This window comes from Echinops telfairi, unplaced genomic scaffold, assembly GCF_000313985.2.
Source record: "Echinops telfairi isolate 266 unplaced genomic scaffold, ASM31398v2 ScPeMD7_12;HRSCAF=54, whole genome shotgun sequence".
NCBI lineage: Eukaryota > Metazoa > Chordata > Mammalia > Afrosoricida > Tenrecidae > Echinops > Echinops telfairi.
The window spans coordinates 5,670,334-5,694,244 of NW_022103909.1; the positions used below are offsets into that span (position 1 = coordinate 5,670,334).

The following is a 23,911-nucleotide window of genomic DNA, read 5'->3' on the forward strand; positions in this document are numbered from 1 at the left end:
AGGGAGGGGAGAAAACAGCTAGTGAAGTAAAGGAAGTGATGACCAGAAAGGAAAGTTGGGCTGGAAGGATTTCAATGGAAGAGGACAGACTCACTGGGAAGAGAACTGTGCCTTTCTAGGAGAAAAAAGGACTTTTCTGACATAGGGGTGGGGGGCGGGGGAAGTGGGGGAAAGGGGAAAAAATGAAGGTCTATAGTTGGTCCTCTCTTATCTAGAGTTCTCAGGGATATTCTAGGAAACAGCCTTTTTTTTTTTTCTTTTTTCTCAGATCTATTGAATTGTTTTTTAACTAATTGCCATCTCTATTTTCCTTTCCCCTGGGCAGGATTTCCAATCCCCAAACTGGATATACTTTCTCAACCTGAAAGCGGGGAAGAACAATGGGTCCCTGACCCTCAGGACTTGGAGGACAGGGACATCCTGAGGGTCACATATACAGGTGAGGACCTAGAATAAAGTCCCTCTGGAAGGCCATCAGTTTGTGTCCTTCCAGGAGAAAGCCCTCTGCCAGGCTTTCTACTCCGGGAAAGAGTTACAGTCCTGAAAAGCCACAGGGGCTGTTCGCTTTTGGGGAATCCCGCAGCAGCCTTGGAGAGTTAGCTGAAAAATTTAGAAGTTGTTTTTTCTCAAAAACAAGGTAGGATAATAGAATGGTTTAGCGTCTGCTGCCAGACTTTGTGGATTCGAATCCTGCACCAGAGCTGTGGGACTTTGGAAAAGTATTTGACCTCTCTCTTGTTTATCTGCAAATTAATATAGGAATTAAGTATGTTAGCATATGGGAACAACAGAGCAGCTAAAAAACCACCTCACTGCTGTCAAGTCCATTCCAGCCCGCAGTGACCCTATGAGACAGAGTAGCAATGTCTGTAAGGGTTCCAGAGACTGCCAATCTTCGCAAGACAGAAACTTCAGCTTTCTCCTGAGGAGCCATTGGTGGTTTCGAACTGCTGACCTTGCAACCAGAGACACAATGCATAACCCGCTATGCTACCAGGATTCCTTAATAGCACAGGGCCAGGTACAAAATAGGGTTTTAGTAAATGTTAGTGGTGTAACTGTCCACGCACAGTGACATTCCTTCTTTCGTGTGTCGCCTGTATTTTTGACAGGTGGCCACAGCCTACCCCTTCACTCTTTCCATGGCTCAGGCAGGTGATTAGCAGAAATCCCTAAAATAGCAGACTCCATCGACTGAGCTCCGACCATTGCAGCAAGTCCAGGCACATCTTATATGGGTTCACTTCTGGAGCACTACAGGAAAGGGAGGCGGCACACAAGTTTTTCAGTGCCACAGTGCATAGAAACTTCATGTCTAGACTACACTGGAGCGCCCTGCATGTACGATAGATAGCATCATGAGAATGTTGGAAGTGTTGTAAGAATTGCCAACACACACACACACAAAGTGAACATAAGCTGTTGGGGGATTTAAAAAAATGGCCTCAATAGGCTTAGCTCCGTGCAGCATTAGTACAAACCTTCGATTTGTAGAAGAAAAAAGGGGGGGAAATGTAATAGCTGCAAAGCATAATAAAAAGAGAGATGCCTGCACTATGCTATTTATGTGATAACAACCTTGAGAGAGAAGTGTTGTTCTTCTTATTTTACGGAAGAAGAAATGGGAGCATAGGGAAGTAGGAGAGCTGGGTGTCAAGCTCGGGGAGTGTCTCCCAATCTGAGGCTCTGATCGTCTGCACCAATTGCACACTCTGGTGCATTAGAATCTGTTCTCCTGGCCCTTGTGAGGGGAGGCGTGGCCCTGGTGGTCATGATGTAAGGGCATCTGTGGCCTGGGCACTGGTGACACCCTGACATGCCCCCCTCGGGGTTGGTATTTTCCCTTCTCGACAGGAGATGGCAGTGAGCAGGAAGGGGATACCCCTGGACTGGAAGCAGAACCTCCCAGAATGTTATCCAGTGTGTCTGAAGAGACCGTTCTCTGGAATCCTGAACGGGCCGAGAGCTGGGATTCCACGCCCCGGAGCTCCCGAGGAATGCTGCTGGGCCCACCTTTTCTTCAGGAGGATAGTTTCTCCAACCTTCTGTGTAACACAGAGATGGATTCCCTTCTAAGGCCCCACACATGCCCACAATGTGGGAAACAGTTTGTGTGGGGCTCCCACCTCGCCAGGCATCAGCAGACCCACACCGGGGAAAGGCCCTACAGCTGCCTCAAGTGCGAGAAGAGCTTCGGCCGAAGACATCACCTGATCCGGCACCAGAAAACCCACCTGCATGACAAGCCCTGCAGGTGCTCTGAGTGTGGAAAGAATTTCCGATGCAGCTCGCATCTGGCCAGCCACCAGAGAGTGCATTTGGAAGGCAAATCCTGCAGCGCGCACGAGGCTGGGGAGAGCCCCAGTACCAGAAAACGGCAACGCACCCCGCCGGTGCCCAAGTGCCACATGTGCACTGAGTGTGGGAAGACCTTTGGCCGCAGGCACCACCTGGTGAGACACTGGTTGACCCACACTGGTGAGAAGCCCTTCCAGTGCCCTCACTGTGAGAAGAGTTTTGGCCGCAAACATCACCTGGACAGGCACCTGCTGACCCACCAAGGACAAACCCCCCGGAGCAGCTGGGACAGAGGGACCCCTGTCTTTTGAAATCTATTTCTCTGCAGCTGTGGTCTAATCCATCAGCCGGTGCTACCAGGAACCTCTACCAGGGCCACCCCTTGCCTGTACCCCGTGGCGGGACCCCTGAGCCCCAGCCCTCTCTCTGGAAAAATGAGGTTCCAATATTGGGCAGCGTATTTCTCACCAGTTCTGTGAGGCACTACCCCAAAAATAGGGTTCTTTGGTCAAAAGCGTTTGGGAAACAGTATATACGACCTAGGCTGACACTTAGCCTGAGTCTGTTTTCAAGGGGGCGGCACTAGCAGCCATTTGTAGCTGAGGTTCATTTTGATTGGTTGGAGCCTTTGTTCAGTATCACTCTGGGTATGATGACGGTTAGATTTGCTCTCCCTGCCACACCACATGCACATAGATTAGCACAATATGCATACTAACATCCTAAAGGCTATGAAAATGTTATAATAGTGCAAACCAGTAAGCCTCTCCTAATGCAGTGTTTCCTAAATGTCTTTGACCTCAGAACTCAATTTCACGTCCGATAGAACCGGTAACCCCAAATGATACTCGCTAGTGAACACCGGGTGAGAGAGTGATGAGGAAATAGGCACAAAAAGAGACAGTGAGCAGGTGTCCAGAGCCCCACTTTGCTTCTCCAAATGAAAGCCGGGGGCCAGACCTCATGGCTGTGTGGGTCAGTGGGTCAGTCACCGTTACTCCTGTCACCCATACAGCCCTCCACACTTCACACGATCACCTGCTGAAAAACAGGGAAACCTCTCCACCCCGGTCCACTCCATCTGCACACACATATCTCTCCAGCTGAGAGATCACACTGCAGTGGGAAGAGATGACACTTCCACACCCAGGTGACCCAGGCCCACACAGAAGAAATACCAATTTTATCCCCTTGAACAGACCCCCCTACCCCTCTGTGTTTTTGTGTCTGTGTATACCAGTGTGCAGGGTATTCGAAGAGAGCATGCTAAGTGCAAACTGTACAAGCTAGATTTTCTGGGGGCTGTGTTTTGGGGCTGAGGGGAGTGTGGGGTTTTCCGTTTGTTCTGTTTCAAGATAGGAAGTCCTCTGCTTGTCTAAGGGAGCCCGAGCGGAAAGGGCTAAGTAATGGATTAAGTTGCCCACCATCATGGAGATCCATCAAGACCTAACTGTGGTTTCCTGGGTCTGCTCTGAGTCTCTGGGCCACAGAGGTTTGGGGCTGAGAGGAGAGAGGGTCTCAGTGAAGTGAGCTGTGTCTTGTTGATGTCCAGCAGGCTTTGTGCTGAGTGGGCTGTTGCGGGTTCAGTGCTAGGCAGGTAGGGCAGGGATGATGGTGCTTGCAAGTTGCTGTCATGACTCTTGTTTGACTTCAATTGCCTAGTCAAAAGGGCAGAATTGTAGCTCCTTTGTTCCCCGAAACAGAACTTCAGGGGAAATGGCTGTGGCTTAGCTTCTCAGTTGGTTTGTCTCCCAACTCTGGAAAGGTGTTCACACTAAGACTCATAATTCCAGGAGTCACAAAGGTATTCTCGTATCTGTTAGTTGACAAGGCGGTCATTGTTTCTCTCTATTGATGATTGTGTCACTACCAATCTTCTGACATAAAATGTACCTCGTGTGTAAGAGCAGCTTGTGGCTAGGGAGGGAAAGGAACGAGGAGGTTGAAAGTGGGATGTTTTCTCTTTAATGCTTAGATTCTGATGTTTCCCCACGGCATTTATTTCTCAATCAAAATTGATGGAATTAATCAAAGAGATAAGAGGAAGTGAGTTGCAACCATCTTTTTTAATGACTGCCCCATATCCCATCTGAGGAGGAAAACCTGGGTAAATCTCCGTGCCTCAGAGTCCTGAACTCAACCGAAGCTGAAAATAGTCACTTTGCTGACTGGGCTCATTAGAGTGGACGGGATGTCGTCAGCCCTGCCTCCACCCCCCACACATGGCTCAGAACATCTCCCTTCTTTGCCTCGGATGCTCTTTGCATTTGTTCATATAAATAGAGCAAAATGATCAGCAGAATGGCAGGCCTCAGAGACAGGAGTATTTTGGGGATTGGTGTTAGGAGATGCCCCGGAAATAGTAAGGTGTCAGGTTCCAGTGGTAAAAGTGAACCAGGCCATTTCCTATTTCCCTCCTACCATGCCTCATCTTAATACATAGGCAATGATTCAGAGCCTGTTTGGGGATCATAGCTACTTTTAAAAATCTGAAGAAACTCACTTTTGAGGAAAAAGTGGACATTTTCTCCAATAATTCACTCAGTTTTGCATACACATTTAGCTAGTTCAGAGCCCGCCCATGGAATTGCTGGACCAGGTCCAAAGAAATGTTACCCTGACCTAGTATGGTCACTCCCTTGTTAGTGTAAAGAATTACAGGGGCTCCGATCACTCAACAATAGATCCGAAGGTGAAGGTAGGGTATGGTCGTCAATGCCTAGAAGATATCGCTTACATTTCACTCTGTACTTTAAAAAGATCTAACATGTTGAGAAATACAGCTTGTCGCCAGTCTTGGTGAAGCACTTACGGAAGGTGGCATTCCTTACTACCAAAGAGCCCTCGATGCAGTTCTTCTAGAGCAGAGGCATGGCATCACGCCTCTCAGTCACCACCTGCTGGCAGCCTCCCACCTCCCGCCTTACATCTGCTCCAGGGATGGTAAGGATGAAAAAGCGAGGCCCCCAGAGCACAGGTGCAGTCAGAGCACCCAACTGAAAGGGCTCCCGGAGCCCAAGCGCCTTCTGCAGAAGGGACAACCCTTCTGGTCGTGTCTGGTGTACCTGTCTTTTCTCTACCTCGGTCCAACACCACCTCCCCGTGAGCAAAAATAGTAAAGCAACAGCCATCAGATGGGTGGGTGGATTTGAGTGATTTCCCTCCCCCCACCAGCTGGGAAATCAGCCTCAAACTTGCATCCTCCAACTCCCACTGCCACGCCTTCTCTACTCTTTTCAATAAAAGGATTTTTAAGTGTCTCTGTGTTCTCTCTGGACAAAATGTAAAGCCAGGAAGTTCATCCTCAGGAACCTGTCTCCTTTCCCCTCTGGGACCTCTGCTCTGTTCAGAACCCAAGTGTCCTTCCTCCAGATCCCAGTCCACCACAATTCCACCGGGATGCCTGATGCATGCTAAAATTTAAGGGCATTGGCTAGGAAATGCAAATTCCATTTTGAACTGGTGCTCCTTCACCCTTCTCAAATGGAGAAGGGCAGGAGATCCTCACACCTGCTACACGTTTATCTTCTGCAACCCCCTAGGCTTGTTCCTCACTTCTCGCCCCTTTCCAATCTTGAGTCTTTCCCAACCTTTCCATCAGTGAAAGGACTGAGAGCAGTCATTAATTTCAGGAACTAAGTTTCCTTGGTTGATGAGGGCTGGGATTGTCTAAAATGGGCTCTGATACTATTTGGGTTCAGAAATCTAGGAGAGAAAAGAGCAAACTCCCCGCCCGTAGCCCAAGAAGGAAGATGTGCAACTGGCCCCTGAGAAGCTAGCCCTCCCTTGCTAGTTATCTGGTCCTTTGCCAGACCTGAGCTCGGCCTCTGAGGCAGAGCAGGTGGCCAGTCAGCAGGGAGGCAGAAAGTGAAGTTAGCTGTGCCCATGTTTCTACCCTCACAATTGGATTGGCGATCAATAAGGGACTGTGTGGGGATTTCTAAGCATAATAGACATGGTGGAAGTTCCTAGGTGGCACAAACAGTTAAGCTGTTAACTACCAGCCAAAAGGCTGGAGGTTTGAATCCACCCAGAGGTGCTTCAGAAATACAGACCTGGCAATCTGTAAGGTCACAACCTTTAACCCTGTAAGGATACTGGGAGGTGTGCAACAGTTAAAGGCAATAGAGGCAAGTACTGTTACTCAGCAGCGGTATTCTCCAAGTAGATGATTGGATAGACAAGCAGGGTGAGCAGGGATGGGAGGGTTAGAGTAGTCCCATGAGTATACATTGGTTAACAGAGGATATTTGTATATGTGTGTATTAGTCTAGGTACTTTGGAGAAACAAATCCACAGCGACTCATGTATAAGAGAGAGTTTTATGTAAAGAAAAGGTGCATCATGAAAACATCCCAACCCAATGCTGCCCAAGCCCACAAGTCCAACATTAACCCAACACCAGTCCACAAAGTCCTCCACCTCACAAAACAGAGGCAATGATGCCGACTGCAGGAGGAAAGCTGAGTCAGTGAACGAACAAGCATCTCAGCACTAGCAGGGGTCTCCACACGGCTGCTCCAGCACCCAGGGCTGCATCGGGATAGGTCCATGCGGCTTCTCCTTGGGGTTGTCTTGTAGGAAGTCAATCTTGCCAGCTGAAGCAGGGAACTGCTAAGGCAACTGCACCCGGTGCGACCATCACAAAACAAGAGACCCGAGAACTGGAAAGGCGAGGCTTCACCACCCATTTATCCCTCCGCCTTTCAACCAGCCCCACATGTGATTATCAGCCAGGCTGGCACAATTAACTAACTCAATGTGTATTTGCCTTTGTTGGAAATTTAGTTGAGAATGTGGTAGAGCATGCAGGGGACAATGTGACAGCCACTTAGACAACCCAATACCTTGAGGGAATGTCACTGAGCTCGAGTGATCAAGACCAGTCTCGTGGGACAGACACTAAGGTCCGTTGGCATAACAGTGCCCCAGAATGTGTTCTCCATCCTACTTTGGTGAGAACCAACTGGAGTGTTGGGAGCAGTCATCCAGGGTGCAGCGACTGGTCTCTCCCCATCCAAAGGAGAGGGGAGTGATGCAGATCTAAACACTGGTGGAGTGGTTATGAGAGGAGGACAAGGAAACGTGAAACTGACTTAAATTCTTTTGAGACACACAAGTCTGTCTCAGAAAAGAAAAGAAAAGAAACAATCATAAAAGAGAGCAGACTTACTGGCATGGATAGAGACTGGTGGGACATACCAAGACTATGTAGCCCTTAATCACCCTTCATGTCTGGAACTGAACCCATCCTCATGTTAGTATCGCCCGTCACTGGAGGTCAGAAGGGCAGCATCGACGAGGACAGACTCAGAGGGTTGGGAACGAGAAGGAAGGGAAGCAGGCAGCACACGGAGGCCATGATGGCACTGCTGTACGCAGTGGGTGCCCTGAAGTCACACGTGGATGACTTGTAGCCTTGTGTGTTGAATGTAGCCCTGTGATATGCTCACAATCGAAAGTTAAAAACATAAAACGCCTTATAGTGCACCATAAGGTGCTGCACACCCAGGGCCGTCCTGAGTTGAAGACGTGACAACGAACAACACAGACAAGATCAGGAGCCCCGGACGGCACAAACACTCCACCCGGAGCCGAAAGGTTGGCAGTTTGGTTCCACCCCGAGGAACCTCCGAAGAAAAGGCCTGGAATCTACTTCGGAGCGCCATTTGCCGTGGGTCAAAGGTGACTGGAAGGCAACTGGTTGGGGGTGTTTGGGGTCGTGGACAAGGCAGACACCTGTCAGAGTGCTCCTAGGCTGTGGGAGACAGCCAGGCTCGTCTAGAAAAGGGATGCCATGCACAGGTGAGATTCTAAGCCAGACTGTTTACCAGGTGGAAGTGGTAGCCTAGTCACCGCAGCGCCAACATCAAAAAGGCATTCTCTTTTCCTCAAAATCGTGGGAGGAAAATGCCACCGCTCCGTGCCCACCCTGAAAAGAGCCCCGCAGGCTGCAGAGCTGTCTGAACACCGTGGTCTTGCCGCCGCCTCCTGCTCCTCTCCCAGGGCGCGCGAGAGAGAACGCAACCGGCCGTCGAAAACCTGCCACCAGTGTTGACTTGTGCAAGGTCAAAGGGTTTGGGGGGCACTTAGAAGGCTGCGGCTGTCTTCAGTCTCCTTTTCCCTCCTCTCTCCTTTTCCTGCCACTGCCACCATTTGTCCAAAAGGCGGCGCGCGTCCTCCTCTCAGCTTCCCCTCCCAATTTGCTTTCCAAAAGCAAATTCGCTGCCGCAAGGACCCCACTGGGTGCCGGGACTGCACCTGTGGGAATAGAATTTCCAGTCTTCCTTCCCGAAGAGCAACTGGTGGTTTCAAACCGCCGACCTTGCAGTTCACAGACCTTGCAGTAACCACAGCACCACCAGGATGCATGCTTTGTTGTGTTACGTTTTCTTTTGTCAATGTAGGGGATGCCCGCGTCCTGCAGGTATTTATTTTTTCCAAGTCCCAGCTTCCTCCACCCAAGGTTTGTTAGCTATGAGAACGCCTGAGAAGGTAAGATAGGCAACTTTTTGAGTGCCTGTGTGTCAAGGGCGGCTCCCCTAGCCTGGGGGAAACCCAGCATAAATATGATCTCTGGCTCCCGGGGAGTCTTTAGCCCTCTAGTGCACCCTCCGCCGGGAAGTTTTGTCGCTGGGGTGTCCACATTCGATCCAACCCAGCACTGGGTACGGTATTGCTGCTCCATGGCCACGGGAACTCCGGCTACTGTCTGACTTGGTTCCCTCGGACTGCCGTTAACTATGGAATATCTACTAAGCTCATTAGGGTCTCTGCTAGTTGAACAAAGAACGTGCTTGGCTGTATCACTGACTTACTTCCCTCTCGGTCCCATCCCCTTCTCCACGTTTCCCTCCAATCCACACTTTTCTCCCCGAATAAAAAGGCTGCAACCGAGTAGAGGGCACCAAGCAGCTCCGGTGACTGTCGAAGAGCCAGAGATGATCTTCCTTCTCATGCCGACTCCGTTCTGTCCCTCAACTCTCATCAGAAACCTGCCTGGAGATTCCACTGGTGGGGTGAGCTCTACTTCCTGCGGCCCTGCTGCAACTGGCTGCACGCGGTGCGGGGATCGAAAGTGCCACAGACCAGAGGCGGCTCGCCAGCCAACCTGCAGACTAGAGCCGATGGGAGCACAGAGGCTGCACTAGGGTTATGGGATCCAGGTGCCTGAGCACACATTTTAAAGATGAACTCAACCCCAGAGTCGTGCTAGGGACGTCCCCTTGTAAGCCCCTCAGAGAGTTGAACCCCAGGTGACATGTTGAGAGCGACCCAGGTTCACCGTGATCGGTGTAAGCAAAGCTGTCTCTGCCGCTTTCTTTACAGCACCCAACCTGTGGTCCAGGCTTCTTATGCTTGCCTTCGCTCTTGCTATTACTTTCAACTTGAAGTAATACACTTTTGACAAGTCTTATCTTGAACCCAAAGAAATACATGAACGGCGAGGGGGCAGCTTGGGGAAAGGTGGAGAAGGACAGCTGTGATGGTTCATCGAGCCCCAGACCTCCCAGCCTGCTCCAGAGCAGACTCTTGATATCCCTACATCTTCTCTTTACCTTCCTACCAATGCCCTTTCCAATATCACCCCAACCCTCCTGATATCAACCCCCTCAATCTTCATTGCTCTTTCAAATCCCTTGACTTTTTGAATGCATCTTGCTGTTGCTGGGGTGAACTTAAAGAAATGCTTCTGAAGGTGTGAGGAGACAAATATTAAACTAAAACCTGTCATGGAGTCGATGACACTTCATAGCCACCCGATAGCATAAGGTAGACCTGCCCCGTGAGTCTCCAAAACTAACTCTGTACGGAGGGACTGCAGGTTTCAAACTGTGGATCTTGTGGATGGCAGCCCAAAGCTTATCCACTAGGCAGCCACCTCCCCGCTTTCTCCACTATCTATATATTGCTGTACTTTAAGCGAAACACCTAGATATTATCTAGCTGTCTATATCTCCTTATATTCCTGATATGCACCCTATAATTTTTCATAATTCCCTTTCTCAGAAGTTAGTGTTTTCCCAACTGCTATTTCCTTATTGTTGCACTCTGACAAGTAAAGTACATGTCACAATGCTTTAGCTCCCTGCCCCGGGGCCCCTCAGCATTTTACCGACAACTGAAAGCACCTAAACGATGCTAGCCCACTCTGAAGGTTTCCCAGAGCAGAACGGTTCAGCGATAATTCAGTTAAGGCCAGAGTCCCAAAACTCGGACTAGAATCCTGGTTTCATAGGCACTAATCCAGTAATACAGTTTTCTGCTCCTGCACACCACCACCCCATTCATGAGTAATGTGTACATATATTCAACACACAGCAATGGGCACAGGTAGGTGCCCGCCCACCCTTTCACAAACTATCTCAGCTGGGGACAAGTTACCAATTTACAGCAAAAACTGAAAACTTTTTAGAGAGAAGGGGTTTCCTTAAAAGGAATTTCAGGTGCGAACACTTTTAGTCAATGGGACCAGTCTTCTCTTCTTTTGTCCCCTTGATGCCCCCAACCCCTCCCTTATTTTGCCCCCTCCCCAAAATTCAATTTAGATTTAATAACACGTCTGTCTGACCTGGTGAAGCTCCTGGTTTTCTTCTTTCCCTCTGAAAAGCCCGTTCCTAGATCCTGCAGCGGCAGCCTAAGCAGCTCAGCCCCATTCTTCTGCTCGCCTCAAACGCCCTTTGGACAAGCCAGACCTTCACACCCACCCTTTTTACTGCCCCCCCACCCCCACCCCACCCTACGCCCAAGCTTCAACAAGGAAACAGACACAGCGTGATGGAAAGATCTTGTAAATAGTTTGTCCATTTCAGTGGTGTGGGAGCTGCTGCCCATGGAGCCAAGACGACCGGCATTTGTGCCCCCTCGGGTGGTGGTGTCCCGAGGGGGAAGCAGCTTCTCCCCCTAGGGAGTCTCCATTGCAGGTTTGGAGCTTTCGAATTTAGTGGACGCCTTTTGAGCAGCCTTTACGCCCTGGCCGACCGAGGTGGAGGTGAGGTCGGTTTTGGCCTGGGTTGGCTTCAGGGGGGTCCTTTTCACCGGCGTCTCCTGCTTCTTCTTCTCCGGGGGCTTTGAGCTTGAGCTGGCTCTCCCGTCCTCTCGTGGGTCCGGCTTCTGCGCTTCCTTCCTGGTCCGTGGTTTTCCCTTGGCCTTCACCTTGGGTCTGGCTCCCACCTTGGCCTTGGGACGCACCAGGCCCCTGCCTCTCGTCTTGCGCAGCCTCTTCCTTTTCGCGTCCCGCCTCCACACTTCCCTGGCCTTCTTGGCCGCTTTGCGCAGCGTGCGGCGCCTCCGCAGGACCCGGGGAGTGGCCAAGACCCTCCTCAGACCAACCGAGGATTCTTCCAGCCTCCTGCGAGCCGGCTTCTTCTTGGGTCTGAGAACCTTCCTGACCCTGAAGTAGCCCGCGGCGTTGCTGCCGCTCACCCGGAGGAGCGCGCCCTTCCCCTGAGGCCGGCTCGGGCCACCTCGCGACTGGCGGCCCACCCTCCTGCTCACTTCATAACCAGCATTGCCCAGCTCCTTCCTGAGGGTGGGCATGGTCAGCCTTCTGTGCGCACAGATGGCCCGGAGCAGCAGCTGGGACACCTTGAGGACCGAGCGCGAGCTCTGCCGCATGGCAGGTCCCCTGACCATTTTCTCCACGGGCGGCCGGGGATTCGCTTGAGCACCCAGGGATTCTTCACTGGGCTCCACCAGCACCACTGGCTTCTCCATGACCCCCGGGCCCCCTCGGCTGGGTCACTGACTGTGGGCCACGTGGACACCACGTGATCTAGTCAGAGGGCGCTGGGCCACGTCACAAAGCCTGGGAGCGTCTCATCCACAATCCATCAGACACCACGCCCTTCTGGGTAAACCCCAAGGACATCTTACCCGCTTGTGTCCTACCACGCCCCCCACCAGCAATGAGCAGGAGCCCAGGAGGCCCAGTAGTTACCAGGTGGGCTGGAACGATCCCAGTTCTTTGTCCCCTCTAGGGGTTGTGCAACCTCATAAATTGCCATAAGTCATAAGACACGTTAGGGCCACTAACAATAAACAAATGGTCATTATCCTGACCTGGACCACTTTCTGAAGCCCGCCATTTACCTGTGGGCCCTGCACAACCATCTTACCCACAATTCCATGTGGCGAGAGAAGCTGCTCCCAAAGACATGGCAATGCCTGTAAAATATATGCTCGTGGATGAGCAACACCTCCGCTCAGAAGCGCACGCTTAGACTGGGTCCCATCAGTGACCTGCAGTCCTGCCTCGTCTACCTACCCACAACATATTTTATGCAAAGAAATAAGGCAAAGAACAGGGAACTCTGTGGTAACTCTGCCCTAAACAAGAATTCCTGTACCTGGGAAGTGTCTGTGACCCATTCAATTGGGTTTGGACAATCCAGACTCAACAGTAGTTGATTCCCTGTTCTTTGAACGTTTGTTATTGTTGTTGTTAGATGCCAGCGAGTCACTTCTGATTCACAGTGACCTACTGCACAGAAGAATGAAACACTGTTCCTTCCTGCACCATCCTCACAAGTGTTCCCATTCCTGAGCCCATTGCAGCCACAGTGTGAATCCATCTCCCTGAGGGCCTTCCTCTTTTTCGCTGGCCCCACTCCACTTTACCCAACATGATCTCCTCCTCTAGGGACTGGTCTCTCCTGACAACATGCCTGAAATATGTCTGACACAAAGTCTTGCCATCCTAGCCTCTAAAGAGCACTCTGGCCAAACGTCTTCCTACACAGATCTGTTTGTCCTTTCAGCAGTCCATGGCACTTTCAATATTCTTCTCCAGCACCACAGTTCAAACACATTGGTCCTCCTTCAGTCTTCCTTACTCACTGTCCAAATTTCACATGCCTATGAGGTAACTGAAAACACTGTGGCCTGGGGCAGGTCAAACCCACACCTTCATCCTCAAACTAACCTCCTTTCTTTTCAACACTCTCAAGAGGTCTTGCCACCACTTCTTGGTCAGTTTGTCTTAATGTGGTGGCTTGTGTGTTGCCGTGATATTAGAAGCTATGTCACTGGTATTTCAAATGCCAGCAAGGTCACCCAAAGGGAATAAGTTTCAGCTGAGCTTCCAGACCAAAGGACGAATAACCAAGGACTCTGGCTCCCCACTTCAAAGAAAAGAGCCTCTGAAAACCTTAGGCTTAGCTTTGAAGCACTGTCGGACAATGAAGGCCTAAAACATGGAAGAACATTATCAGAGGTAGTGCCCAAAGGATGGGCCCCTCAGGCCTGAGGGCACAGAGGAGGAGCTGATTTCAAGGTGCCTGGTGATGTGAGTCTGGTAGTCTTTGGGAGTGGAGCCTGCAGGATCTTCACGAGCTGATGAGACACAGGCTCAAAGTAAGAAGAAACAGCTGCAAAAGTCTTCTAATGATCAGAACTTGGAAAGCACCAAGTATGAATTTAGGAAAACTGGAAGTCATTAGAAATGAAATAGAACAAATAAAGATCTATATCCTAGGCATTAGCAAGTTGAAATTAACTGGGATTGGTAACTCTGCCCTAAACAAAACACTTCCCAGGTACAGGAATTCTTGTTTAGGGCAGAGTTACCACAATCAGAAAACTAGATGATTTACAATGCTGGGGAAAACACAGTCAAGAGGAATGGCATGGCATTTGTTGTCAAATAGGAGATTGCAAAGTCCATCATAAAGTACAATGCTATCTGTGACAGGATTATATCTATCTGACCAGAGCTTGACTGTGAAACCGGCCATCAATTGCTCATATGTAATTAGATATATCAATAAGCAAAGAGAAATACAGATTAATCATGTCTCTTAGGATTTTAACCCATCTCTAACATTTAGAAAAAAGAAAAATAGCCCACAATAATCAGAAAAAAAGAATAATAAAGATTAGAGTCTAAATAAATGAAATAGAAACAGAATAAATAAGACAAAAGGTTGATAAAGGCTTTAAGTTAAACAAGCACCCAATTAGCAAGGAAACAACAAAGCCCACATGGAAGAGGCACACCAGACACTAGGTGTTGACAGGATCAGGTATCAGGCATCAGAAGACCCAAAACAATCATACCGATGCAAATGAGTGGGCTTGGAGTGGAGACCCAAAGCCCATCTGTAGACAATTGGACATCCCCTCACAGAAGAGTCGCATGAGGAAGGGATGAGTCACCCAGAGTGCAGTATAGCACGTACAAAACATAACGCTCCTCTAGTTCTTTCATGATTCCTCCCCCCACACCCACACCCCCACTATCATGACCCCAGTTCCACCTTAAAAACCCAGCTAGATCCGAGCATGTGCACTGGTACAGACATGAGCTTTTGGCACACAGAATCTAGGACCAATCTCAAGAATCGACATATAGCAACACCCCCAGGGGAATGAACAAGAGTATTAGGCTCGCCGCAAAGATAAACGGAGGCCAGGCCAGAGAGAAGGAAAAGAAGTTTATGCTGTGTTCCCAGGTGAGATTCACCAGCTCCAGCAAGGAGTCCGTGAAGGAACTGCCCGGGAGGCAGGGGAGAGCAGAGAGAGAGGGGGAGTCCTGAGCTCCCTGCCAAGGTGCACAGGCCCTCAGCAGGGGCCCAAGAAGTCACACCTATCTGCAGTGGAGAGCAAGTTTTTAAGCTGGTCAGGAAGGTAAACAAGGAGGAAGGGGACAGGAGCTGCAGCTGCAGGGACTTAAGCCATCTCCATCCATGAAATTCGAGGTAGAGTGGTGTCTTGATTGTTCCGCCTGATACAGAGGAGATGGCGCATTGTCCTGGAGCCCTTTGGAAGCTAGCTGTCTTGGTTAAGGTGACCAGACGTCCCACTTTTGGCGGGACAGTTCCGATTTTTAACAATTTTTCCTGTGTCCCCAGCGTTTTAAAAATGTCCCGATTTTTGGAAAGAATGCACAAGCTAGGGTATATGGTTTTCAGCTGCCATGTGGCTATTTCGGCGGGATATGAGTTTTATCAATGGTGTCTCGCTTTACCAATGTTAAAATCTGGTCACCTTAGTCTTGGTCCAATAAGGCTGTTCCTAATGCCCCCCTCTTCCCCCGACCAGTGCCTGATCCAACATTCTGGCCTTTTTTTAATGATAATGGGGTGACATTACTCTGGCTGGCTGCTTCCTGCTGGACAGGGGCAGTGAAGGATTAAAGGCCAGAGTGCACTGGGTCAGGTTCAGTAGGCAGGGGGCTGTAAGGGTATAAAAGTAGCTGGTTGACAGTTATGTTGGTCGTGTCCTGTGTCCTGTTCTGAAGAAATTTGAAAAGACAGGGGCCTATTAGTAACAGGAAACATATAACCTCAAGTGGCACAATTAAAATAAGGATCCAGGTTAGAAGGGGGTTTGGGAACCAAGAGAGTAGTGAAGCATTGTCTCCCCGGTGGTTTTTAAGATCTTCAGCCAATTTGGTGAGGGTCTCTGTGTTTTGTTCTACCAGCCCTGATTCATTAACATAATAGCAACACCCCTCCCTTAGGAACAGGCAGGTGCCACCCTTTTCTGCAGTTAGGAGCTCTAAGGCCCTTCGGTTCTGGAGGGCTACCTGCACCAGGGAAGTGAGCTGTCACTGTAGGGAGGCTAGAGAGACTAAGGTGGATTCTGTAGCCAGCTGGAGCTTCTCCTCAAAGTGCTGGGGCTGGATCATGCTGTGGCCTAAAGCCCCACTGGCGAAACCTGATGCCATGACCGAAGAGGCTAAGGCCCACCATTACAGGCAAGAAGGCAGCCCTTGTTTGGCAGGGGACTGTGGCTGGATTAAGCGAGGGGGACTGGTGCAGGCCTAAATCAGGATTTTCATGAAAGAGCAAATGGATTTCCTGCATCCTGCCCGGAGGGAGTAAGGAGAGAAAATGATAGGACAATAAATCCTGGAGCCTGTAGGGAGAGAAGGTCTGAAGGGGCTGTCCCAAGGGGATTTTAAGAACTTCTTTGGTAAGGGCGGCTGTGTCTTCCAGGGCATGGAGACATCGTTGCCACCCCCGGACCATATCCAGCTGTTTGGATAAATACACTAGTGGAGAGTAGGTGGGTCCCAGAGGCTGGGTGAGGACTCTGATGGCCATACCCTGCTTCTTGTTAGTGAACAGAAAAAAGGGTTTATCAGGGTTTGGTAAACATCGGGGATTGTAAAAGCATTTCTTGGAGCTTTTTAAAGGCTGCCTTGACCTCCACCTTTTTTGGCTTCTTCCTAATGTCAGGGACTGACTGGGTGATGAAGTACATGGCTAGGACCGTGGCCCCGGCAGGAGAGGACAAAGAAGAGGGGGATTATGTGATTGGGTATGTTTACTGATGGGAAAGGCAAGCAGGGGTCCAGGTTTGCCTGAGCCAGGAGGTGGAAGAGCAGTTGGGACTGGGGAAGGAGGGCATGGGTGGCTGGGGTAAGGAGGTGGGGTAAGGAGGTGGGACAAGTAGGAGAGGAGGCAAGGTGCTCAGGCTGGTCAGAAAAGGTAGACACGCAGGGGAGGGGGAAGTGCAAAAGCAGAAAGAGAGGAGGAATTTTCCCTAGCCACGAGGACTTGGGAAGGGGAACAGGAAATACAGAGAGAGGGACGAGAGTGCAGAGAAAAGAAGGCCTGGAAGCACAGGACCTCAGGCCACTTCTTGGTCCTTCGGCAGAAGTTACTTAGATCAGTTAAAATATTGAAATCAAGTCACTTGTTTGGGTCACTTAGACCCATTATCCAATTGTACTGGGGCCACTCAACCTTAGGAAAAGAGATGAGGCACTTTGGACAAATGTCCGGCGTCAGCCTCAGTTTAGTGAGCTTGGCCAGGAGGCACCCTAGCATTGTCCAGGGGTCAGTTTTAGAATTTTGATTATCCATGGCTAATCTCTGGAAACCAATAGTCAAGGCTAAAGGACCAGCATCCCAATCGTTTACCCTTGGCTACAGATGGAATAAGGAGGACCAGAGGGTTGACAGGGACATTGCCACTGCCACCCTTGGTCAAACAGGAAAGCAGAGGACCATCTCTGATGTGGCCACTTGTTTATGGACAGAGAGGCTGGCAGGGGGTCGCCAGAAATAGACATGAGTTGGGACTTACCGTCTGTGCTGCCAGACCAGAGTGCAGCCGAGAATCTCTGGGGCAAGCGGGAGAGAAGTGCTCCCTGAAACTGCACTGGGCAGTTAAGAGGGGGCTCACTCCCGGGTTTCTGGCACCAAATATTAGGCTCGCTGCAAAGATAAACTGAGGCCAGACCAGAGAGAAGGAAAAGAAGTTTATGCTGTGTTCCCAGGTGAGATTCATGGGCTCCAGCAAGGGGTCAGTGAAGTTGCGCTGCCCAGGAGGGAGGGGAGAGCCGAGAAAGAGGTCCCTGAGGTCCCGGCCAAGGTTCACTGGCCCTCAGCGGGTGGAGAAGTCGCACCTATCCGTGGTGGAGAGCAAGGTTTTAAGCTGGTCAGGAAGGTAATCAAGGAGGGAGGGGGCAGGAGCTGCAGCTGCAGGGACTTAAGCCATCTCCATCCATGAAATTCGAGGTAGAGTGGTGTCTTGATCGTTCCGCCTGACACAGAGGAGATGGCGCATTGTCCTGAAGCCCTTTGGAAGCTGGCTGTCTTGGTCTGATAAGGGCAGGTCAGGCTGTTTCTAATGCCCCCTGTGGTGGGCGGGGAGACCAGTCCCCCACCACTAATCAAGGGTTTGATAGGCACAATTAGTATGGTTGAGATACATAAATATTATATTAAAGTCCTAGAGAGCGTGAGAGATAGAAGAGAGAGATCGAAATAATGGAGTCAGACACATTTCATGGTAGCAATGCTCTCCTCAGCCCCTCTTGGTGGTCCACGTGGAGAGAGGGGGAAGGGAAGGAGGACAAGGGGAAAGGGAACAGGGGAGGAGAGGGACTCAACGAGAGGTCCAGGTAGGAACCAAGAGAGAGATCTTTATTAACCCTGGCCTATATACCTTTGGGGGAAGTGCAAGCCCACTGATTACAGGTAAAGACTTACATCACAGGAAGGGGTTGCACTATAGGTTATACAGCAATGAGAGAGGGACAATCTAGGGACATACACGCAATAGGAAGAGGAGGGATTGGGGGTATGCATGTGACAAGATGGGCAGATCCTAGATTCAGATGGCAGCCTAACTTGATGTCACTGAGCAGGTTTGATCTGTTCTCTGGATCTCCATAGGAATCATTATAAATAGGGTGTAAACCCCACCTACAAGAACCAAATTAATGACTGCAGGCCTCTAGGGAGAAGTAGCCAGCCCATTGTCCTTAACAGCAGGGTGTGGGGCCTACCTTAGTCTAACCTTAGCATCTAACCTCCCCCCACGTCTTTGGGGGAGATATAGATGGGGAAAAGTCTCTTTATAATCCCACAGCCCCCCAACCGGTGCCTGCCCAACAAACAGAAATGTGTGTTAAGGGAGACAGTCGACAGTGTAAGATGAAAACAATAAAAATGTATAATTCATCAAGGATTCATAGGAGGGGTGGGGGGCGGCTGATACCAAGGGCTCAAGTAGAAAGAAAGTGTTTTGAAAAAGATGACAACATATATACAAATGTGTTTGCTACAATTGATGTGTGGATTGTAATAAAAGCTATGAGTCCTCACTCAATAAAATGGTTTATTTTAAAAAAAGAAGAAATGGATGAAAGCAAATGTTTCAAGGGCAAGAAGTTGGTTCTTTGAAAGGATTAAAAACAAATGGGAAAACACTGGCAAAGATAAAGAAGAAGCTACAATAAGAAATGAAATGAGTGATGTCACAAAAGAGCCAATGGAAATTCTTTTTTTAACATTTTATTAGGGGCTCATACAACTGTTATCCCAATCCATACACACATCAATTGTGTAAAGCGCATCTGCACATCGTTTCTCAAAACATTTTCTCTCCATTTAAACCCCCGACATTAGGTCCTCATTTTTCCCCTCCCTCCCCGCTCCCCCCTCCCGCATGAGCCCTTGATAGTTTATAAATGGGTATTTTGTCATATCTTGCCCTGTCCGACGTCTCCCTTCATCCACTTTTCGGTTGTCTGTCCCCCAGGGAGGAGGTCACACAGTTCCATGTAATCGGTTCCCTCTTTCCTACCCATTCTCCCTTTACCCTCCCTGTTTTGCCACTCGGAAATTCTTAAAAATAACAGAATACAAGTACAGAGAACTGCGCTCCAACACACTTGAAGTCCTAGAAGAAATGCACAAGTGCATAGAAACACTATTACCTGAGATCTTGAAATATTCTTTTTAACAATGGATGCAACGTGATCTCACTTGAATTTGTCATTTTTGGCGTATTAAACCATATGCTTACTGACTATGGCTAGCACCAGTCTATTTCAGTTCAGTAATGCCTAGAATACTGATTTTTAAGATAAAATGTTTTATTTCCTTTTTATGTGTGATTTTCTTTTTAATATAATTCACAAATCATACATTCAGTAGTTCAGTCATATTAAACAATTGTGGAACCATCATCACGATCAAGCTTGGAATATTTTCTTTATTGTACTCACTTTTATTCGTTCCCAATTTCCCACAACCTCCCCTGACATCACCCTAAGAAACTATTAATCCAGTTACTGTCTCTGAAGAATTTATTGGAGGTTCGAAGAAAGAAGGCACATGAATCGCATACATGTGAGGGATTCTGCAGAGACCAGAGGGGCCACGGAGAGGGATGTTCTATACTTCCAGACCACAGGGTTCTCAGCATAAAGATAAGTAGGCACAACATTATTAAAATAAAAGAGCAGCAATGTCTGCCGGTGGACTCCCCTTTGTCATCGGCCCTCAGCACTAGTGGGCTGAGCACGGATTCCCAAATCTCTAGACTGAATTTTCCTGGTCCAGGAGTGGTGGAGAGGCTGAGCTGCAGGGACATAGCTATAGGGTACCAGACTGGGACTGATAAAAGAAAAAATACGCTTTCAGCTCAAGCCAAGGGAGCTTTGGTCAGATCCCCTGAAGCCCTAACTCTTCAATAGAAGGGATATCACAGCCTGCCCAAGCTCTAAGGGAAGAACTCTCCAGGGCAGCTTGGAGCTAGCATAACTAGTGAATAGACAGTCTCCACACAGCCTGGGGAACTCCAGCCCCACTCAGCAAAACTAATCACCCTTCCCTGAGATACAGCTTGGCACAGGGCCCCACCCCCGACATCTTAAGACACTCTGAAAGCCCCAAAAGTGTGAAAAGCATGCCCAATTCACAGGCTTTTTGTTTTATTATTAACGTCTTTGGGTAGCAGTTAACACACACATGGTCCATTAACGATGTATTAGCATAACAACATAAGTAGAAACTGCAACAAAAGGTTTACAAAGCATAGGCAGGGAGTTTGGGCCTTGGGGCCCAGAAGCTGTTCTGGCTCACCTACCTAGTTATTCACTAGCTGTCCCATGATTCCAGCCCCTGCTCTCTGAGTAGGTTATTGCTTCATTCCTCCCTCCTAGACCACCTAGGTAGGTGGCAGGAATAGATCCCATTCCCCCAGCCCCAATTGGTCACTTCCATCATTGGAAAAGAGCGAACCCCCAGCCCCTCTGACCTGATTCACCAGAGGTCTATTCTCAAGACAATTAACCTAAATCACAAGAAGACAAGACTCTCAGCCATACCAGTCACCAAAATCATTCCCCTCGCCTTACTCTCTACCCACTCTGACATCCAATAAGATCACATTGGATGTGATCTTATTGGATCAATAAAATATTTTATTGAAAAATAACTAGGATAGGGATAAAGGGTGGGGGTTGGCTCCCCCAAATACCCGCCTAGTGAAAATTGGTGGGCAGGGCCACAATAAAGGGGTTGGAAATAAGTCAGGCACTCATTAGACACCTATGGGAAAACACTTAGGCACCAGCAATGTGACATCACACAAGTGCACCTGAACTCAGCCAATGCCCTCAACCACACCCCCTCTAGTAATGCAGGAGGGGATAAAGGCAGGGCTGGTGCCCTGCTAGCTCTCTTGGCTTTTGGGGATTTCCTTCACCATCCTCAAAATTGCTTTACCAAATATGATGTCCTTCTCCAGGGACTGGTCTCTCCTGACAATATGCCCAAAGTATGTTAAGGCAGAGACTTGCCATCTGTGTAGATTTATTCCTAAGATTTTATCTTTGGGGTAGTATGGCAATTGATGCTTTTATGTTAACTTGAAAAGTTTCCATATCATATGAAAAAGCCATTGATGCTCAACGGGTGTGGGGAAAGGAGGGGAGGAGGACCAATAAGCCAGTTGACACAACAGTCAGTGAACTTTGGTTCTTGAGCCGTACGTAGCTCTTTAGGTATGTGCACGTGGCTATTACGTAAAATTGAAAATGAAAATTATCAGTCATACAGGATATTACTTAGATAATGGTAATTTCATGTTTGCAAATATATATTGATGACTTGCAAATAATTTTTAAGGTGTTGAGAGACATGACTGGTGCTTACATTTTTTTTTTGGCATTTGTATATATATATATGTGTGTATATATATATGTGTGTATATGTGTGTATATATTGCTGACCTCTGGGCTAGAGGCTTCACAGGTGCTTACATGGGTGAAGGGGAAGATCCTATATTACAAGATCAGGGGCCAAAATATGGGGGAATCCATGGACTGAAGTCTTCTTGTAGCAATACATGTAAATTTGTTTTTATATGCATACGTATAAATATAAAGGTAAACATGTATATAAATAAAAATATGATAACATAAAAAACCTCTTACAAAGCTGAGGAAAACTAGAATGCAAAACTGGACCCACCCTCTTATGACACAATACGGGGCAAAGATGGTGGAACTCGGAACCCACGGTTGCTGAGGAACCAGAACTGAGCTGGAACCCGGCTCTTAGGCCTCGCCAGTTCATGGTATTTTCTGGACAAGGGCTGAACACCCCCAAGACCAAAGGCAAGCCAGAACCAAAGGCGCAAGATAAGACAACCGATAACCGGTACTCGGAAACCAGGCCAGATGCTCTGGGTTCAAAGGAAGCCGCAAGAAGTCAACAAACAATCCTTGAAATGGCCAGACCCATATGCTAATTGCCATACGTTCCTTACCACCCCTTAAAAAACCGCGCCCCGCTGCTGCGCATGACTTCCCTGACCGCCTCTGTCCGGAAGCTTCCCTAATAAAGCTATTTCTGTTTCTGTTCTCGTCCTGTCGGTTTCCTTTGTCAGTCTCCATGTGCCTCAGTTTACCTTATACTTTGTCTATCTCCTCGTGCCTCAGTTTTACTTTACGGGTATCACGTCATAAATGCTGCTGCTGCAGTCTGCGTCCCAGTTGGGTTTTGGTGCGCAAAGGCCGCCGAGGCTTTGTTGCCCACCAAGACCACAACCATGACTTTGTGGAGCAGAGCACTGTCCACGAGGGATCCATCCCAGGTGCTGACCCATGTGACCCTTACCTGGTGTCCACAGATTCAGAATCTCCAATCTGGCCCCAGCTCAGATTTTTGAGTGAGTTTTCACAACCCAATCCTGAAGGCAGGCCGCCCAGCTCTCAGCAAAGCCTCCCCACAGTGGGCAACCAAGCATCCCAAGAGCAACGACACCCTGCTACAGAGGGACCTGCTGCCAAAACCTCCCCAATGACACCACCTGAAAAGGGGGGTGGCCAGTGGGGGACGAAGTTTGGCTGGTGGTGTCAAGCTTTTTTATCATCACTAGCCTAGCTCCTCACCCCAAAGCCTCCAACCCACCAAGGGCACAGCTGGCAACTGGGAAGTCTCTCAGCTAAGATGCAAAAAGGTGTCATACCCCAAACCTCTCCATCATCACAGGCTTAGCTTCCCATACCAAGGCCTCCCTACTGCCATCGGTCAAGGTGGCACCCAACAAAGCCTCCCCATTGGAGAGAGCAGAGCTACCACCTGTAAGACATCTTCCCTGCCTGAAACCAAGCAGGTGGATGGCTAGTGGGAAGGGGAGGCAACGCTTCATTGGTGGCGAGCAAAACCTCACCACAGTCATCGAGCTGGCAACCCTCAGGAAACTCTCCCTCCCACCGAGGGCACAGCTGAAACAAGGCAGATACTCCCCCCCCCCAATCCGAGGTGACCACTGACCCCAGCACAACCTCCCCACATCTCACGATGCAAATGTCAGTCAGGCCTCCCTCTCCATCACGGAGGACACATCTGCCACCTGTGAAACATCTCACCGGTGGCCTGTCCAAAAGGGCCCCCTCTAATACCTCCACGACGTCGCCAGCCTAGTTGCCCAACAAAGAGCCCCACCACCAACCAAGGCATAGAGGGCACAGAGCTGAGCCTCCCCACCACTGTCGGCTCAGCTGACCACCAGCACAACCTCACCGCATCAGTGGACATACGTGTCTTTCAGGCCTCCATCCCAATCACCGAGTGCACACCCCGCCAACTGGGAAACATCTCATCTGGGACCTGTCAACAAACTGCCCCCTCCAAAACCACACCACCACTAGCCTAGTTGCCCAAAAAAAAACCCACTCCCAACAAGAGCATAGCAGGCACACGGCAGAACCTCTCCACTCAGGTTTATATCACCACCACAGAGGGCTTACCAGCCAGCCACCTGTGAAGCTTCTCATCTGAGAGCTGTACCTCCTCTAAAATCTCCCATCGACCAACAGACTAGAGGGAATAGCTGACATCGAGCAAAGTCCCCAAACATC

General features: G+C 49.3%; 2 protein-coding genes across 4 annotated transcripts in view; one reads left to right on the forward strand and one right to left on the reverse strand.

Annotated features, from left to right (window-relative positions):
* ZNF641 (zinc finger protein 641) overlaps nucleotides 1-3,933 on the forward strand; it is a 9,104-nt gene extending 5,171 nt beyond the window's left edge. For all 3 annotated transcript variants that reach the window (XM_004711425.4, XM_045287343.1, XM_045287344.1), the window contains 2 exons: nucleotides 326-439; nucleotides 1,855-3,933. In XM_004711425.4, coding sequence (XP_004711482.1) covers nucleotides 326-439; nucleotides 1,855-2,609 — 869 coding nt within the window. In that variant the 3' untranslated portion in view covers nucleotides 2,610-3,933. The remainder of the gene's footprint in view (nucleotides 1-325; nucleotides 440-1,854) is intronic.
* A 7,269-nt stretch (nucleotides 3,934-11,202) lies between these two features.
* On the reverse strand, nucleotides 11,203-12,015 carry LOC101661745 (testis-specific H1 histone). Its single transcript, XM_004711508.1, has one exon. The coding sequence runs from the start codon at nucleotides 12,013-12,015 to the stop codon at nucleotides 11,203-11,205; it is 813 nt and encodes a 270-aa protein (XP_004711565.1).
* Between the last annotated feature and the right edge of the window lie 11,896 nt (nucleotides 12,016-23,911).